Genomic DNA, 20,628 nt, shown 5'->3' with positions numbered 1-20,628 from the left:
GTTGCTATAGGTGTGTAAAGCTGCTTCCCTTCTTCCTCCTTATTAGGACATTTAACTTATCAGTAGCCACTTGAATGTCTTAGTTGGTTTTTCCATATATTTTTAAAAAATTTATTTTAGTTTTGCACAGACGTTTTCTGTTTGCAGAGCCTGCATTTCTAGTCCTCGGTTGGGTCAGGGGAACATCTGCTTTGCATAGTTTGCAAGTGTTACTTATTAACTCAGGCCCCCCAAATCCGGGCAGTGTGGTGACTGTTCCCAGGCCATGCTCAGCCTGCTACTTGTCTTTTGGAAACACAGGTTGAGGTTCATTACACACATATATTCTTCAGTTTTCTCCTTGGCTTGGATTCGCTTCTAAGATTCTGTTCTGAAACGATGATGTGAACTATATATATTTTTTTCTTAAGCATCAGTGCAGCACTTTTCCCCCTGTAGTTCATAGTAGTACTGCTTGTGGGCAGGTTTCAAAGGAATCTCATCTCCATATGGTTTTACCGGATAATCCTTTATCCACCATCTTCAGCTCTCATTCCGTTGCTTTCTTGCCTGTGGCTACGTTTCTATCTCTGCATCAATTAGCACAGTGATTTATACAACAAGCAAGCAGTTTAGAGGTAATGGTACACAATTAACATCTCATTCCACCATAAAGGGTATGCTAAATACCCCAGTCACTGCTTTCTCTGCCTGGAATTGAAATAAGTGTTTGTCCTAATTCATATGCTATCTGATGTGAAGTGGGCCCGCTTTGTACGGCACTACACCATTAATCTAATTATAGATAGCTGCAAATGAAGTGCTGTCTGAGCGCAGAGACTGAAGAAAATAGCGCTTTTGTCATTTAGCATGACTCTGTGAAGCAAGATCGCACTTTACAGGGCAGCACGGCAAAATGGGAATCTGAATAATATCGCTGCCTGTTGCATCTTTTCTAATTACAACAGCGTTGTAAACACAACTGGGCGCTGATATAAATAGAGCTGTAGATACGCTGTCATGTGGGTTGTAGGAGAAAATCCTTAGTGTGCTGTTGTATTAAATGATGCATCCTGATTGACAGCTACCTTGAGACTGCGCTGATGGAGTTGTCAAAGCCTTGTGCGAACGCGCCGCTCCGGCGGCAGCTGCGGCCGCTCCCGCTCCGCGCTCCCCGGCCCGCGGCGCTCCCTCCGCCAGCGCATCCTCCGCCAGCCCGCCGTCTGTCCGCGCCCGCCGCTGCCCGCCCAGCCGCGCTCTGCAGCGGAGGGAAGCTGGCTTTTTGCGCGGCTTTAACCCTTGGTAGGTTTCTCTAGAGTGTTAATTATGTATCACACAAGGAATGGAAAGTGGGAAATGTGGCTGAATTACAAGTCTAATTAAGTTTCTGCTGCTGAAGTGTGTACTACGTTGTGGTGAGGCTTCTCTCGTTTTTCTTTTCCTTTTGCTGCTACTAAAGGCTCGTGATTTTTGTGACAGTTTTGATGGTTTTATTGTTATTTTTTTCATTAGCTGTCTCTGTAGCAGTTTGAGTGTTTGCTCCTCCATCAGACTAAAAGTACCACTATTTTGTGCAGGTGTTAATGCCAATCCTCACCTTCCCTGTGGAAGCAAATCAGCTCTAGAACTCAGAGCTCGGGATAAAGAGCCGCCTCCGTGATTTGCAAAGTGTCATTTATCTCCTTGTTCAGTAAGGAATCCTTGACTCTGAAAGAAGGTGGTGCCTGACATCATCGAGTAATATGGAATAAATACATAATTTTCCTGCTTAGATGCTGTGGTGGAAATCTAAGCAAGGGTATGGTCATGATGTTGATGTGTATCTTGGTTGATTAAAAAGGCAGCGTGCTCATTGTGTTTGGAACTGGAACATTGCTTAGTATTGCTTTCACTGAACACAGAATGATAATATACTCCGTGTGAATCGGTGACGTCAAACTGCAGATGACAACAGTGAAGTGACTTGAGGCAGGATGCAGAATAGGAATGTTAAAGGGAAATTATGTGACTACAGTTAATGTATTTCACTGGTTCCAAAACCGAGACTGTGAGGCTAGTGAAAATAATGAAGACACACAGCAGACACTTTCTCTACTGAAATTTGAGCTACATAAGATCTTCACCCTTCTGACCACAGGAATGACAGACATTTGAAAAACATGGTTGAACATTTAGGTAAACCATACTGAAAATCCACATCTGGTCAGCAGTCCAAACAGTAACGTAAGTAACACATGGGTAGTGATTGCTCTATAAAATCTCCAATGGCGTTTGAACATTTGCAGCTTCTGGGGTCATGAATTTCAAGTGTACAGGGAAGATCATATTTAATAAAGTAATGAGAGGTGTAACAGAGTGCAATTTTGAGCATTTTAGTGAAGATTTGCAATATTCTGATGTATATGGTAAGGGAACCATATCTGTGCAAACTACAGAACTTGTTTTTAAGTGTAGATGGGGCCAGATATGCCATGGCCACCTTTTTTATAGCAGCCAGTCTACTGACTTGGGGGACCAGTAGGGTATGCACTGACAAAAAACATCCACAACCCCCAAGGTGTAATTTCCACTGTACTTGCTTTCTTCACCACTGCCACTCTGTACTGCTATTACTGCAGCTTTTTGTGTTCTTATTTTTGTCACGGAGATTTGGTTGTAAGAAGTAGTTTTGCATTACATAAACATCCAATTTATTTAGTGGGAGAGGTAGGATAGGATGCTGTTACCCTTAGAAAACTATTAGGTAACATCACTTTTCCCTCCTATAATTTTTGTCAGCTGACTGTGGACTCCAGTGGTCTGGTGGAAAAGAAACACCTGTTTTCTATGCCATCAAAAGCTGTGTGGCTCCTTTTGGTCCTACTTTATTGACTTTACTTTGGTTGGCAGAATTAGGCTTTGAAACCCCGTGGAGCAGAGCAGTGGCTGGTGACAACTACTTATCAGCACAGATCTGATGGCTAGCAGATTTCCCTGCTCTGAGAGTCCACCTGCAATCTCTTTATGACTCCAACAAATGTTTCTTCTGTTTTAGGCCAGTGGAAACCTCCTGGTCTCTATTTATAACCTAAACTTAACAACCTTCCCCAATTTACGCCCCCTTCTTTCGCCCATCTCCTCCTCCTCCTGAGGATAAAGGAAGAAAATCAGAACCTCATCCGCATTCAGTTAGTAGTATATCAAAACTTCTGCTTCCTATGTTCAGCATTGTTCTCGCTAAATCAAAGGCATAGCAGCAGTGTTCGTCATGTAATGAAAAAATGTGGTGTTTTCTTAATTGTCTTTGTTGTGTCAGCACTGGCAGGCAGTGTTTGACATGGACTTCCAGAGAGTGCTGTGGCTCTCATCCAGCTGCAAGGTTAGGGGAGCAGCACGCTGCACCCCACTCCACAACTCATCTCCAGGGATAAGTAGCAGCATCACAAAGGGATATTTATGCAGGTATTTAGTGGGGTCCAGCCAGCAGCAGAAATACATCAAAGGTAATCTCAGAGAAGGAACCTTTCTTTGCGGCTTTGTCTTTTTATATTCTGAAAGGTCATTTGTGAACCGACTGTGCCAAAAAAGGCCTTTCCCCAGAAGTTTACTGTTGTTATTTTTTACTTTTTGATTACAGTAACTTGCTTATCCCCCAAACAGACTAAAGAACAATAAACAAATACAAAAGGAAAAGGAACAGCTCATCAATAACAAAGACCTGCGTTTTAAAGCTTTGAGAGTACTAACTCTTACATCTCACTCCAAGCAAAGCAGGAGTCCTGCAGAGAAAGGAATCTAAAAGATATGAAAATTATAAAGATAGTAAAAACAATGTTTGGTAGGGATATTTTAGCTTGGTGTGGAGAGCTGAGCTTTAAAGAGCGGCACACTGAGGAATGTGTTTTTCCCCCACTGCTGAATGTTGTGAAGAGCATAGGGAATTCTGTATTTCAACCCCTGTGAAATACTGTAACCTAGATGAATGCAGAAGGTCTGGCTTTCTCTTCAAGTTTAAATTTTGAAATTGGGCAGCTCAGGACTGTTGATGTGGCTTAAAAAACTAAATGGCATCTAAACATAATCCTTTGAAATCATATCAAAATAGTCTCTTGCAAGAAGCAACAATACAGTCCACAAATCTAACTTATTTCTGTGTTCTTCCTTTTTTTCCTTCTTTTTTAAAATTTATTTTCAAACTCTCAGTACAAAGAAGACACCAACCATGGATACTGAAACTGTGCAATTTGGTGTAATTATATTCCCCCCCATAGATTTAATGAAGGACTTTTAAGTACAATTTATCTTTGATAAATAGTCCCTCTACACAGAATGTTTATTAGATTGACAGCAGAATACACTCTGCAAGCTTTTTTTCCTTGCCACTTATGACTCAGATGAATTTTAATAGGAGTAAAAAGCTTTTATTTGCACAGTAATTTCACTTAAGGATCATATCCTTCAGAAACTGGCAGACACTTGTATGTCTTGATTGCAAAACAGACACTCAAGAGTAAAGAAACATGCATAAGATGTTATTATTTTACTTGTCACACTGCTGCAATTCTATTTGCAACTTGTGTCACCAATTCTCCCATAGGCATGGCCTGCCCTCTCCCTACCCACGGGATGTGTGTCTGTGCTCATGTGCACCTCACTGCTGGAGCAAGAACTGCCATGAGCACATCTCACTGAACGCAGTGGCTTCAGCTGGGAGAGAACTGGCTCTATTTTGGGTTGGAAAATGTCGGTGCCACAGTCTTGATTGCCGTGATGATGCCTGCAGGAGGCTCGGGGTTAAAGCTGCTTTTTGCATACAAAATGGTGCTGGTTTCCCCGTGCCACATCAATTGTGACCGAGGCACACGGTTGGGAATGGGTCCTCAAATCTTTTGGTGCCTCTTGAAGCTTCAGGGAATATTGCTGTGGCATTTTATCACACTTGCTGGGATGTAAGGATCGGTTCATGTAACTATTTGCCTATATTTCTGGTTATAAACAAGTGTTTCTAAGTGAATGGCTGCAGCATTCATCTCACAAAATGTTGTGTGTCCACACACCATTTCTGGAGCATGATAATCCCCTGTTACGTTGCTTTAAGTCGGCTTTGAAAGCTGCATTTTAAAGATGTCATTGCAGAGTTAATCACCTTTTGCATGTATTTCTCAATGCCTTGTTCTGCTTCCTACAGAAGCAGAAGGTAGAGTCCCCCTTTACCTTCACCATAAGGATATCGGATTTTTTCTGTCCACGTAAAAATGAAAAGTAAAGACATTTTATTGTTAATAAAACAATAGCTAATTGTTTTGCAGGAAAACATACTGTTCCAAGCAAGGTGTTGAACTTTACATCAGCAAAAATACGCATTTGAATTGTAAATGCCGTCCGTCGAGCGCTTCTTATTAAAACCTTTGTTTAAATTATTGATGAAGCGCGGTGCTGGCCTTGGCTGGCTGTGCCCTGGCTGAGGGATGTCACACAGAGACCTGCTGCCATCTACTGGCTCCGTGCGCTCCTTCCCTCCCTCCTGCCTGCCGTCCGTCCGTCCGTCTGTCTGTCTGTCTGTCTGTCTGTCCGAGGGCAGGGAGCTCGCCAAGTGATCGCAAGTTTTTAAAAACTAAAAACTCGCGGCAGAAATCAGTTTAGGCAATATTTCTATGTCTTCAGAAATGTTTTGTTTAAAGGGATGCTCTCAGCATATTCCCATCTGTGTTTAATTGCTATTAAATGTACTAGGGAAAACATTATTTTCTTGATTTAGGTAATGGCTGCTGAATGGTTTTGACTGTAGATGAAGCATATTCGATACAACAACGTTTGATTCTTCTGCTTGTGCATGAAAAATCAGGATTGAAATTGATTAATGGTTTTAATCACAAAATTTAAGCAAGTTACTAACTTCAAACATTAAATACATGGTAGAATTGTTTAAAAAGTAAACATAATGTTTAAGAACATTCATGTCATTGCAAGTCTGACAGACTTTCCCAAAAGATCAATTTCCAATTCATCACTGCACTGGAAAAGAATCCCTCCACCAAAAGAATCCTTATCCACCAAACATAATGTGCAGTGAGCATAAGAGCATTTTTGTTTTTAAATTTGCATCTCCCCTCTCTACCCCCAATTTTAAAATGAGTCTGACATCTCTTTGCTTACTTGATTCTTGCCTTTTATGTGCACATTGTTGCAGATTGAGGTTGCATATTTTTCTTTCTACATCCTGAAAATGAAACTCTGAATAAAGATTTCAAACAGTGGTTTTCAGACACTTCTGTGAAGAACAGCTAACAGATGTATTACATAAAAACATGCCATAAAATAATGCAGGTTATTGACTGGAATTCACCAAGGTACAGTTTTCTAAAACATTCCTCTTCCTATTCTTTAGTACAAATTGCAAATACTGACGAAGGTTGCTGCGGAGCTAAGCAAGTACATGCCAGAGAAAGCAGCAGAGGACACCTCTAGCATTTTGAGATCTCCCATGCCTGGAGCAGTGGTGGCAGTTTCTGTCAATCCTGGGGACATGGTAAGAAATATGATACATATATATCTGCATTTTCAATATATATATCCCACAGAAATTTCTCCTTGGGGCAAGGGAAACTACAGGTCACACAGTTTGGTGTGGGGTTTTTTTATTGTTTTGGTTTTGTTTGTTAGTTTGTTTGGTTTTGTTTTTTTACATCACCTGTAGAATAGAGTGTGCTGAAGGATGTGTGCTGTTTCTCGTTTGAATTATAAAAACTAGTAAGGAAGAACAAATTAAACTGGCTTTAAAAGGAAAAATTTCATCCTGGTACAAATCCACAGCAGAAACTCAAGAAATAGCTTGGTTTTGTATTCCAAATAGCTTGAGGGGGAGGAAAGGTACAAGGGAGGAAATCGTGAGTGTATGTGCATATAAATTCATGGAAGTGTGTGTGTGTGTATATATATATATATATTTACACACATATGTATGTACGCCGTTAGTGCTAGCAGAAGGAGATAGCTGATTTTCTGCCCTGAAGTAATGAAAATACTACTATTAAAAAAAAAAAGGACACAGGACAGTTATTTAACTTTACCCCCTCCCTTTTTTTTTTTTTTTTTTAAAGAAGACCTGTGTTACTGTTTTGCAAGACACATGAGTATCCTGAGTTGGGAATTCTGTGCTGGGAATTTCCAATCTCATGTGGTAGTCTTCTCATCATGCAGAAGGAATAAATTTGCCATGCAGAAAGGCAAGAGATTATGCTGTTGTTGTCCTGGGCATTTCCAGTGCTTCTTACCTCACATTGAGCTGGAAACAAATTTTTGTTTTAAAGTTGTGTATAAACACTGACTTGAACTCAGCTTTATATGAAATTCTAGCACATTGTATCATGTTATTTCTAAGGTCAAGGCCTTATCTCTTGTAACCATTGAAAACAAGAGAGTGATTGCAGACACAGGAATACTCAAATCAGATCGTGCATAATAATTTTGAAGTACTATTGTCAGTTAAATGATACCATAAACATGTATGTGGCACTTAAATACAAACAGAAAGCTTTAGTCACAGAGTTCATAATTTATGGCAATGAAACCTAGATTTTCTTGTGAGATGATTCAGAAACGGGATCAAGATCTGAAGTCCAAAATCAGCATTGCACTTATTAGGTGGCAGTCATCGATCATGCTGGTGAAATGGTATATTTGCTCACCTTTTGCTATGGTACCACCTTTGATTTTAGAATATATGGTTGTTTCTGTCTGTGTACAAAGAGAACAGGGTCATGATGTTAATAGAAAAGATCTGTAGGTGCCAATGTTTATAGTAATGAAATAAAGACATTTCAGAGGAAACAGATCTAAGTTAAGCTGATTAGAAATTAGAAATTCTTTTAGCTTCTGCACTTAGGTTTCAGGTTTGTGATCTATACACGCACACACACAGTTTAGATACTTTAAAACAAAAGAACAATATTCAATTAAAATTAATCAGTGTGTCATGACATGGAGAGAGGAATCTGCTTTCTTTGTCTAAGCAATACAAGTGGCTGAATGAGGGAGATCGTAAACAAATACTTTATTTTATTTAATTCTTCATTTTTGGTGAAGAATTAAGGGAAACATTTTTAAGTCAAGGATTTTGAGACTTTGAAAATTTGTTAAATATTTATTTTTGAGAAGTTAATTTTAAATGTTACCAGCCTTCTTGCCCTGAAGAATAGTTCTTGTTGTCTTGAAGGAATACAATCAGTGGAGAAGAGGACCAGAGCCTAAGGGATTTTAAGTAAATAAATAAATGAACCTCCCTCCACAAATCCACAAGTGGTGCTGTGCATCAGAGCATGAGTTGTTAAATAATGCGTGTGAGGTTTTTTTTCTCTTCTCCTCTCCTGCAGCTTTTTGCTGGAGGCACTGAGTGGCAGAGCATTTGAACAGCATAATCTATGTTCTGCTGACCTGAGCTTGTCATTGCTAATTGTGTGGCTTTAATTGCAAAAAACACATTTGCGTTATTGAAAAGGGTTTAACTTAAATCCTTCCTTTTCAGGACTAGTGTCAAAACGTTAGAAAAAAGTGAGGCAGCAAGCGAATGAGGGTAACATCAGCTATCGGCACTGAATAAGCAGTGGGATGGTGGGATTCAGATTACACGTCTTGGCTGTCTGTCAGAAACCAGCTCACTCACTACAGCTGCTGAAGGCATGATGGGCAGGGAACTGTAGCTCCCTGATAAATACAGCTCTTTTTGTTACACTGCTTGGGAAAAGTCTAATTTCTTTAGTGTGCTGGAGAAATGGGAATTTAAGTAGCTCCTATTCTGTGTGCTTGCAACTGGGTTTGGCAGCTCAAATTTGCATGGTGTGTGAAAACCGCACAGCTGAAAAATAGGAGAATGTGAGGTAGTTGTCCATCCTTCCCCTCAGGTGTTGCTGCTGCTAGCAATAAAGCTCTCTGCTTATAGCTCCTCTGAGATTGTTCTCCCTAAGATGGGAGCTTTGCACTGCAGCGTTAGGGCAGCACAGTCCCTGTGCTCACAGAGAGACACTCTCAGAGTGGTCAGTAGCACGGGGAGCTGAGCTGCCATCCCCCTCCTTCAGGTGTAACTTTACAAATGGTGAAAAAGCACCTAGAGAGGGTCATCTCATCTTTGTCTGACCGGCTGCACTTGCAAACTCATGTTTATTGCCTACGGTTCAGCTCCGGGGCATCGCGCCTGGGCAGGTAGAGCATATGGCGTTTGTTAGTCCCTCTCTGTATTTCTGGAGCCAAAGGAGAAGGCAGTGCTGATCTCTGGGTTAGTTTTCCCCACTCGATGTGTCATTGTTTTTACTTGAAGCATGGTGTTCTCTGTCGGCTGCTGTTGCTGAGAAATACTTTGGTCTGGTGAAGCCTGATGGAAGATTGCATGAGCATCCTCTATCCAGCTAGTCTGATAAGCAGTTTTCAATTCATTTTTTGCCAAAAGATATTGCATATGCAAGGAATTTATTTTCTTTTGTCTGTAAGATGATCTGTAGATTTTAGTAACACAGTGGGGAAGTGCTGTTTGTCATTTAGAGAGAAGCAGAACTTGCAATGCTGCCAATTTCTTTATGTTTTTAGCTACTTTCGACTTTATTTTCCTTCATGTGATCAGAAGACTGTAATTAGTTGTCACTCAGTTATTCCTGGAACCACAATGAAGGCATTCAGAAGCAGAAAGCAACATAAACAATGAAACAATTTGAAATCTGGCTGACTGGAAAGAAGGTTAATATTATTTAGGGAAAGAAGATTTAAATTTAGATTACATTCTTTATGGTAACACAGCCACATTAATATAGGAAACATATCCCGTATTCGGGCATGAGGATGTTTGTGTGTTTGTTTTCTAAGTAGGTTGTTAGTAAGTGTGTGCATTAGGATAAAATTTGGGCTTTGCAAAATTACTTTTTGGTTCCTCATGGTGCCACAGGCCAGAGAAGCCACTGGACTTCAAGAGTGCAGGCAAGGAGCTCTCTCTGTTTTTGCTGGCCCTGGTGGCAACACAAGCCAGCCCTGCTAGCACACAGCAGGATTTTTATGCCAGAGTATGAAGATGGCACTGTACGTGGTTTTAATCTCACCACGGCTACCACAAAGACAGCACCCTAAAACCTACTAAAGCTGCACAAATTCTTTTATTTACTCAGAGGGCAAGACACAGGCAGGCACTTGAAAATATTTCTTCTTCGTCTTGAGTTGCTTGGCTTGCTTTTTGTGCATGTAGAATTCTGTGTGCTGAAGGTGCAGGAGTGGGGAAAGCTCTAGCTCCTCATGGTTGCACAGGTAAAGCAATGTTGTTGTACTTAAAGCAAGCCACCCAAAGTGTTCCCACTACTGATTCCAACTTCAGTAGTCTGAACTGTCCTCAATAAAAAAGGAAGTTCTTTAGCTGTCCTGATTGCCTTGAAGCCTTTGCTTTATTTTCACTCATGAATATAGTTTTTGCTTTTTCACTTTTCTATCTGTCAGAAATGCAAAGACATTTTCTTTTAGCTGTATGTTTCTGTTGGTTGTTTTTCTTTTTTAGCGTGTTAAGCAGGACAAGTGTAATTACTAAGCCACGCACTGGTCAGTAAGTTAATGCCTAATACCTGGCAGCCTAAATCACTTTAATGATTCCCCCCACCCATAAATATGTAAAAGGAAAACATCCCGGTGTTACTGAGTCTTTGTAGAACTACAGCCTACAAAAGAAGAGGACAATTAATTGTTTTCACCTAAATTTCTAAATTTCCTCTCTTTCTGGTAGATCAAGATTACTCCAGGTTTTGGAAGTTATCGCCATTCAAACCATTCTTTAAATGTACTTTTCTCATATAAAAATTTCTTATGATTTCAGATTGATGCTAGTGTAGCCATGGGCATTAATACTGCATGGGATGAATTTTTTCCTACCAAAATGTCAGCTATTAAATGTAGATGCTAATTGTCTCAGTAATTTTAAAAGTAACTTGAAGGCTGCTTTTTTAGTTGCATAACTTACAAATGACATTACTGTTTCCACCTTTTAAAAGTAATTAAGGAAAAGGTTTTAAACTGCATTCCTCTTTCAGCTCAGTTGCATGCATTTTGTTTCAATTTCTCTAGTTATTCTTTAAAAGAGTAGTTTTACAAAAATCTTTATTCGTGATTTTCCATCTCACAAGCCTTGGGAAGATTCTGCTATGGGAAAAAATGTTTTGTTTGACCTCTACTGCTGAAATGCTCACTACTAAAAACCAAAACAAAACAGCATTCTAAATTCTGTTTGTCACTACATCATTCATTCTTCTGAAAGAAAAAATGAAGTTATAATTTTACCTGTTGCCATCAGGCAGTTGTGTGTTGTTTAATGTTGTATTTGCCATTCAGAGCTCAAAATCTTTTTTTAAAAACTATCTTTTTCTTTTAGTCTTGTACTAATTGGAATTTATAGCAGAAAAACAACATCCAGGTTAAAACAGTAAAAATGTATTTGCTTAAGTTTCACATTCTATTTGGATGAATATGGTATTAATAATTTAGTAAGATTTTTTTTAAGTCAGATAATACTTTTCTCTTGTGTGTGAACCTTTTTTTCCTTATAGTTGTTTTTCCTTTTCCTTTTCCTTTTCCTTTTCCTTTTCCTTTTCCTTTTCCTTTTCCTTTTCCTTTTCCTTTTCCTTTTCCTTTTCCTTTTCCTTTTCCTTTTCCTTTTCCTTTTCCTTTTCCTTTTCCTTTTCCTTTTTCTTTTTCTTTTTCTTTTTCTTTTTCTTTTTCTTTTTCTCTTTTTCTTTTTCTTTTTCTTTTTCTTTTTCTTTTTCTTTTTCTTTTTCTTTTTCTTTTTCTTTTCCTTTTCCTTTTCCTTTTCCTTTTCCTTTCCCTTTCCCTTTCCCTTTCCCTTTCCCTTTCCCTTTCCCTTTCCCTTTCCCTTCTTTCTTGCTCCTGTTTTTCAGAGCAAATATAAACTCCACTTGTCAGTGGAAGGGAACTTGCAAAATTGACAAAATATGGTCACAAACCTCACATGGTTTTAATTATTCTATGTATTTGACAATTTTCTTGGGGTGTATCTTTTGGGGGAAAAAACTCCTGTTGGTAAACAGGAAATGAAAACCTTTTCACAGTTGTATAATTTCAAGAGTAAATGTATTCAAATATTCCACCATTCGTATTACATGGGGCCACAAGTAATAATTGTGGTTACACTGAAAAAAATGTAATTATAGTAATTGTTCATAATGTATTTATGTATTTTTTTAATATTTGACTTGAAAAAAATTTTACTATATATTTTATGCAACTGCACAGTCTGAGATTCATGTTCGAGTGCGGTGTAATTAGGAAGGAAATCCTATTATGATGATGAGTTAGAAACAGTCGATATTGTTAGAGTTTCCTCCTGGGGGAAAACGTTACCAATCCTTTGAGATGAATTCATACAATTTTTAAATTATGATTATGATTATTATTATTATTATTATTTTGGTGTGCTTTGCCTTTTCAAGTAATAAACAACTTTTTAGCTGTTTCCAAAAAGTTCACTGCTACAGATTGGGCTGAGTTAGCAGAAGAATAGCCCCAGAAGTGCTCTGCCTGCATATCACTTCCCCAGCACCCTGGGATGGCAGAGGCAGTTGGGGCAATGTGTTTTGGATAAGTGGGAGTGCAATGACCAGTGCTGATTGCTGTCAGGGGGACATCAGTGACCTTTAGTCAGAGGTCAGAAGATGTGGGATGTGCTATGTTCAGATTCATTCGTTAAAGGAGTGTGGCAAAAAAAGTTTAGTAATGATTTGTCAAGTACTATTAATTGCTGCTAATTATATTTGCAGTTCTATAGCTCTGGTTTCAAAGTTAATTTGGGAAGAGAAGAAAACTTGCACTAATTATTTTACATGGTAATGGACAATGCCAAGGAATTGCAATTGTTGCTCATCCAATTCCTCTTGATTTGTTTTCTTGTTGAATGCTGGCTGCCAGATTGCCAGCAAGTCAGAGAGAAAAAAATCTGGGAAGGGAATGATACTAGCATGGACTAAGTTTAAACAACAAATAAACTAACAAAAATCTTAGTATCTTCATAAATAGTGAATGCATACTTAATTCACTTCTCAGTGGTTTTGCACAAGCATAAACAAGATGCATGTTTGCAATTATTTTGCAGAAGGCTACAACAGAGGATAACTCTCACATGGCACTATCTTGCATTGTCCCTTTTTACTTACAAGGCTCAACAGGGACTTAAGCTGCAGCATAGTAGAAATTGTGAGTGATGTTTATGGTGTCTTCCAAAACATGAGAAAGGAGATGTCAATAAAATACAATTCTCACTTCACTTTTAACCAAATCTAAGCTCATATTTGCTTAGGGCTGTCATTGTTTTTTTCCACTTCAGCTCCAAGAGCCTTAAAAATGTTACGCATCAGAGCACCTGTGTTCTAAATATAAAGGTCTTAAAAATGTAATTGAGGGATTTTCACTTTTGTAGGCAAATCAGCAGGGTTGATATTGATCCGTCTTTTTAGGGAGCCACAGTGCACCAGAAGGTGATACTGTAGAGGGCCCCGTAAACCCTCGGAGCCTTCTGTCTAATTTGGCAGAAAAACACAGAATGTCGGACAACAAAAGAACGATCCGATTCCGTAAGAAATCTTCATCCCTCCCACCTCCTTTTCACAAGATAAAAAAAAAAGAGACTTAATTTTTTCAGCTGCACACAATGATTTGGTGCTCACTCTTGCATTGAAACAGTTGCTGTCAAAACAGGCAGGAAACAGTTTTCTTTTAATTGCTGAAATCATTCGGAAGTGCTTCATGCACGGCTTCTATACAGCAGATGCTGTGCATTAATTGGCCTGTGTAGGGCTGACCCAGGGTTCCTTGCAGCGGGCCCAATTTTAGGCAGAGGGTTTAAATAGCTTATTTCTTATTTTGTATAACCTGGCGTACATTATGAGCGCGCCGCACGTGGGGTATTTCATGGTCTGCAGTTTCTAATGTCATGTGGGTTTCAAAACCTGTGCTTCTCTGGTAATGTACTAGCAGCAGGTAAGCTCTAAATACCATCCATCAGGAGCTAATTTTTTATCCAGATACTCCAATGACTGATGAACCTGTCTTTTGTATGAATGTTCAGCACAGGAGAAAGCCATATGCCCCTGGCACTGGTTCCTATGCATTCTTTACAGTTTGTAGGGAGGAGATTAAGGAAAAAACAAACCCTTACATTTACATGTCTTTCATTTATTTAGCAGTTAGCACTTTCTAAAATAGCTCTGATTTTTTTTTTAATGGCGAAAGGAGATTTAGGTCTTTTAAAGCAATCTGACTACCACTACTCATTTTCTTTATCAGGAATATTACTGCACACCCTTAATAGGGAACCTTGTTTTGCTACTCCCCGTCTGTTCAAAACAGACCTTAGCCCATTAGAAGGTCCTCCCTTGTGTGGGAAGACCACAGCTGTTACTGTAAATCTCATCCAGTAACTGTATCACCCCCATTTTGTGGCTCTGAAGGATGAAATTGAGAAATGGAATACTGTGCAGTCATCCTTTACATCTCCAATTTTAGGCCTTTGCACATCATTTTCATGCTTTTATTCCAAATCAAACAACATTAGTGAGCAACACCACTCTGTGCTAAATGCCTAGTGTCTAAGCAGCACCTACGATCTTTGTTTTTGTGGGATTTAGGATTGGGAAGCAAGTTGAGGTTTTGTTGATGGTGATTTTTTTTATTTTATTTTTTTTTATTTACTCTTTTCTCTCCCTTCTTCTCCACCAAATCTTTCCCAGTCCCCAGAATTTGTCAGAAGCGGAAATCCAGATGGCAGTGAGGTACCTAAGATGGAGGATGCTCTGTTATGCCTCCACAGAGGAAGTGGGAGCTCAGCACGGCTTACAAACACAACTTTAAAAAGGCATCTGTTTCTTTAAATCCTTCTGAATAAAGTGGATCTAACTTCTTGTGAAGGATATTGGGGGCTTTAATCAGAAATAAGAAGTGGTTTAAATCATTAGCACAACAAAGCAAACTATAAGCTTGAAGATAAAAGTCTCAGGGGAAAGAGTCCTCTGAAAATAAATGGGACTTGATAGATTTCCATATCATTTATAACTTCCCTTAATTACACTTGGAAGACTTGCCAGTAAAACTGGAAAATTGGCAGCCTATATCCATTATAGTAATTTTGCCGACCATGGCAAGCAGCTGGCTTTACTGGATTTTATTTCCCATCACTCACAATTAATCATCAGCTGGAGATGTCTGAAACTCCTCAAAACGTAGCAATACTGTGTGACATTCAGGCCTCCTTAAAATGCTGAAATCTGCTGAGTAAATGGGCCGAGTTCCCCTTCCAGCGAACTCATTTTGGCGCGAGGCAGGCTGCCGGTTAATGAGTGCCACTTCGATAATCGGATGCGAATGTGAACCCTGACCTCGTGTCAAAGGAGAGGACGCAGCAAGCTGGATAAAAGATCGGTGATTCAGATCTGCAAACTTTACACCAATTAGACAGAGAGCGGGGAAATACATCAGTGCCCATTGGGTTTATCAGAAAGACTTGTGGGGCTTGTGACCATTTTGTAAGCCTAACATGGGAGACGTCCTGTCACAATCAGTAAGTCTTTATCCGATGACGCACAAAAGTCTGCAGAAAGTGTACCATATTCACAAAGATCCCGTGGCAGCGATGCCCTCGGGTGTGCGCTGTCTTTTCGTGCTTCTGAGCTTTAAAGAGCCCTATCTGTGAGTGTGGACAGTCTTTATGGTCCTCATGTAGGTGCAATGAGAGCGGGTCGGCGTTGCTGCTTCTCAGATTCTGCTTCCACCCTGTGGTGTGAGTTGCTTGGTTGGGAAATGAACGGAGACAGTCCCTGTCCTGTGTGTAACCTTTTGGCTGATGGAGAGAGCAACCACCATGCAGTCCCTGAGTTATTCAAACAGCACCACTGACTGTTCCCAAATTCACATTACAGTTGTTAGCAGCATCGAGATGTTAAGTACCCTCTTCTTCAATGATCTTTTTTCTTCTTTATTTTTTTCTTTCTCCTTTCTGTTTCTTTTTCCTTTTCACTCTGTGGAGAACAAAACTGAACAGCTACTTTGAACTGCACCATGCAGAAATACACTGCTAAAATATAGACTGCAGGTCTAGCAGTTAATCACTCATTTATTTTAGTATACCAAGCAACATAAAGGTTGATTTGTCTGTAGTGTAACTCTGTGAAAAAGATAACTGAGATCAATTTCTTTTAAGAAAAGGAGCCCTTTTACTTTACTTGGTTCCAATAAATCAGATTTTTTTGTTTGATTTTAGTTGCTTGTTTTGACAGATTTGGGTCATCACTGAGACTTCTCTAAATGGAAATGTAAAGATGGTGGTTTACAGTGGTTTACCATCCACTGAAAGAAATAAATTATAAAATGAAAATGCAGCATTAAAAATGGTCCAGATAAATCCTTAAATAAGTTAGACAACAAGAACTTTTACACATCTCTGTGGTTTTCATTTGCAGGCTAAATAACAGGCAAAAGGATATGAGCAATTATAGAATGAAAGAAATTGGACAATGCCCAAAAGACTGAAAAAGAGGAACGAGAGATACAAGTGCCTAATTTTAGGATTTGTCGCTTTTCAGCACAGTGAGTGGAGCTGTAAAGGTTTAACATAAGAACAGTAATTAAACTTCTGTGCTTAAGTGACACTTGCGCCAAGATAATTTTCAACAAATTGCACATCATCAGAAGTACTGACACGGCATTTTCACACATGGTACCTGCTCAAAGTGCCTCCTTCCTTTCAAATTAGTAAAGCTGGATGTTAACTGGATACTTTGACTATAAATTTTGTGGGTTGAGAGGGTTATTTCCTTCCCAGACACTGCTTCCTTTGTCATCGACCCAGCAGCAATTATATAAACCACAAAAACTTTATTTTTGAAAAAGAGGGGAAACTGAGAAGAAATTCAGATTAAGGGATATTTCCATCCCACAATCACTAATACTTCCTGGCATTTTAGTATTACACTTTATATCTACTGAGGTAATTCTGTATTTTTCCTGTAAATGTGTTTCCAGAACCTGTTTAGATAATTGCTAACTGGTTCATTTGCACACCATCCTCCTGATGAAGTCATGTTACAGTTAAATGTAACCACGGCTCAAGGAAAGAGTTTATTGTGGCCACTGAATTCAGATCTGTCCTCCTTAGGATCTCAATCTTCCACAGCTTATAAAGGCCTGTATTCTTGGCTGTCTGATAGCTGAGCTTAACCAGAGGGCTGCAAAGTTGTTTCTGAAATGCGTATTTTAATAATAGCGTTATTAAAAGAAAACACTCTTCCAACAAACTTTCTTGCCTTTTTTTCCCCCTTCTTTCTGAATCCAAAGTAGATATTCATTGCTTCCTCTTAACCTCAGAAATGTTTTGAAAGTTCATAGCAGATGGAAGAAAAGCAATGAGGTAGGGAGAAGGAGAGGAGAAGAAGAAAGGAAGGGAAGAGTGAGCTGCTGGGACAAGGCTATGGGCAGAGCAGCAGGTGTGGAAGGAAGGAGACAAAAGACAGGGAAAGGGAATAGAGGGGAAATAACTGTGGGCAAATAATATGTCTTTGATACTATTCACTGAACTGGACACCTGCTAATGACTTAAATGCTTGCCTGAAGCTCAGAATGGAATTTCTGCAGGTGAAGTGTTGGGTTTTGGCTATTCTCTGTATTCACTTAGTACACCATACTGCCAGAGCAAATGCTTTTCATATTTATCCTCCAAAACCTGTCATACTGTTTTTGCCAGTCTGTTGGAGAAAGGGTGTGTAAGCACCTTTTAATGTAATATTTTTTGTTTTGTTTTGCTCAGAATCCATAGGCAGATACCAGTACTTTTCAGTCAGTTGGTGAAAAAATAGCTTTACTTAATTTTTTGGAATGTTCTTCATGCAATGTGCAGTTGATCTCTGACTTCACATCTGTCTATTAATATATTCCTCCAAAGTGGTACACACTTGTCCTTAGATATGTATTATTCGTTTTACATATAATTAGAGAAATATCTCTATGTGTATATATGTGTGTATATAAACAAACATTTTGTTGGCACTGGCACATGTAACAGTGCATAAACCAGATTTCTGCAGGTTTCAGATTACCCTCTTTAATGAAACTTGGACATCAGAGTAAAAGCATCCCAAACTTGCTGGGATAATGAGGGAATAGCAGACTCCATCTGCAAAAAAGCCCCATGAAAAGCCTTGCAGTGGGCACTGGAAACCAGGCATCCCATAGGAGCATAGAGGTGCTAAATCCTAGCACATAGGGCTTGGCACTGTTCCCTCCCTGGCATACATCATCCTTGTGGGATGACTGGCTGATCACTGGGTTACCCTGGGTGAATTCTGAACCCCCTGTTTTGCCCCTTGTGTTTAGGCAGCCCCTGCAGTGCTGTCAAGCCTTGAGGGGCAGTTGCCTCTGCACAAGGTGCTCCAAGACATTGGAGAGAGGATCTGACTGGGAGGCACAGGGAGCCCAGCAGAGCAGCCCAGTGGGTTCCTGGTGACCTTGAGCTTGCACATGCCTGTTAGCAGGACACAAGCAAGCAGAAAGAGGAAACCTCTGTGTTTCCTTTTAAGAGCTCTGAGCTGTGGTGGAAGTGATGGGTTTGTCTCTGTGGCACCTCCCCTGTGGATGAGAGCTGGTGGCTCCTCACCAGTGTGCTCCTCTGTGTCAGTCCAAAGTCATCAGCTGCCATCAGATGCTGCCATGTGCAGAGGTGTGGCATTCTCCACAGCATTAGCCCATTGGGTATTGCTGGACCTTCCAGCCCAAGCTCCCCCGGACACCTGCCAAGAAACTTTTGGCTTCTGAAGCAGTATGAGTATCTGTGGGCCCTGTGCCAGGGAAGAAAAGCAAAAGTTCCCCAGCCAAAAATGCACAAATTAAATTTTGCTCTGCATTTAATTGATGTCGAACTGTGGTGATGTGAATTGTGGAATGTGAACTGTAGAAGTTGGATGTGAATGGATGGGATGGGAGAGGAGCCTTTCAGGTTTGCCTGGGGTGATAGTTTTTAAGCAGGTGATTTCTTTTCCCTATTTTGCTGCCAGTTTCATGATTGTCATTTGTGTTGTGACTGTGTAACTGGCTGACTTGATTTGTGTCATGAAAGTCTTTATAGCATTTAATGAAATAATCCTTTTATTTTCCATAAGAATCACCTCACTGAGAACATTTCAAATCCTCTATCCTCATTTTGTACTGCTTGAATTTCACCAGGTTTCAGAAGGTCAAGAGATTTGTGTAATTGAAGCAATGAAAATGCAGAACAGTATGATTGCTGGTAAAACAGGCAAGGTAAGCTACCTTAGGTCACTTAAAACCATATGTAACTTGTCAAACAGGATAAAATTTAAAAAGGAAAAACGGAGGATTCTGGTTGTTAAGGAATTAAGTCTGATTGTTGTAAGTCTTTCAAAGTGAGGTGTCTTTAATTTTGTAACATTTGCATCTGCTGTGAATGCTGTTAAGTAGTTCCGAGCCTTAGATAGCACAGCAGGAAATAGTTCTACTGGCTTGGGAAATTCATATAACTCTTTTTCTCCTAAATGATTTGTTTTCTGTGATGTCACAATGCCAAGTTGAATTGAAAGGTGTTGCAGACCATTTCTCCAAATTTCATCTTTCCACAGAGCAACTGAAGAAGAGAGATCTCTTTGCCAGTTAATTATTTAATGGCAAATAATTTGACATTTAAAAAACCCACCCTGAACAACGCATAGAAAGTGCTTTTGCAGGAGGGAGAAAACAGCAATTTTTTATCATTTTGACTGTTAAATATCAAGCCTAGATCTGCACATTTGTTAAGCTTTGCAAGGCTGTGCATTGTGCTATGGAGCTGGGACTCTCCTGCAGTGTAGGATGTGCCAAAACCAGCACTCTGAGGAGGGAACTGGTTAAGCTTATGTGACAAGGGCATGCCCTAAAACCCCAGATGGTCTGGGGACTGTCAAAGCTCAAGTTGGGACCTCAGAGCATCCCTGTGCCAGATTATAATTCACAGCCTGAAACCATCACCTAGACACGGGCCCCAGATCCATTCTTTCCAATGGGAGGTCACAGTCTGGATCATATGTTCTCTTCTGTTGCATATTTCCTAATCTGCCCTAGCCCATCTCTGCCCGGGGTCAAGGCCCTCTGCTCTCCTTGCAGCACAAAGCCCAGGGCAGGACCCTTCAGCCCACACGGAGGCAGCAGGGAGCCTGACTCTGCAGGCAGGGAAGCGGTTTGCCACTGGCAGGGTTCGCTGAGATCTCAGGATGGCACTCAATGCCAAGGACTGTTTGTGTGTTTACAAGAAAAGCTTATTTGGCACAGCTCTAAAATTGTCACTGAGGCTGGGTCCCAGGACTTGCCTCTTCCAGTGCATCCAGTGCAAAACTGGGTCTCAAGAGAAAAAAAAATACTGTGAGGAGTTATGTTCCTTTTGCTCTAACATAGCCACTTTATTATTTCATGCATTAATTTCTATATAATTTATTTCCTCACTGAATATTTCCAAGCATTTCGTTTTTCATCTGTGCTTGTTTAACCCCTTATTGCTGCTCTTTGCATTCACTGGTTTTAACTAGTGAGTATTTATAATTAAAATAACATTCTCTCTCCCACCCACCCCATTTATTTTTCTCTTTAACCTCCCCTTTCCCACCA

General features: G+C 39.9%; 1 protein-coding gene across 3 annotated transcripts in view; it reads left to right on the top strand.

Moving 5' to 3' along the window:
• The window catches only part of PCCA (propionyl-CoA carboxylase subunit alpha), a 273,781-nt gene that overhangs the window by 250,892 nt on the left and 2,261 nt on the right, over positions 1-20,628 (top strand). For all 3 annotated transcript variants that reach the window (XM_085057123.1, XM_085057133.1, XM_085057141.1), the window contains 2 exons: positions 6,347-6,487; positions 19,198-19,275. In XM_085057123.1, the coding sequence (XP_084913249.1) occupies positions 6,347-6,487; positions 19,198-19,275 (219 nt within the window). The remainder of the gene's footprint in view (positions 1-6,346; positions 6,488-19,197; positions 19,276-20,628) is intronic.

The sequence above is a fragment of the Lichenostomus cassidix genome, chromosome 1, assembly GCF_008360975.1.
Source record: "Lichenostomus cassidix isolate B80296 chromosome 1, HeHo_3.0, whole genome shotgun sequence".
In the NCBI taxonomy this organism is placed as follows: Eukaryota; Metazoa; Chordata; class Aves; order Passeriformes; family Meliphagidae; genus Lichenostomus; species Lichenostomus cassidix.
This window is presented reverse-complemented; position numbering and strand designations above follow the sequence as displayed.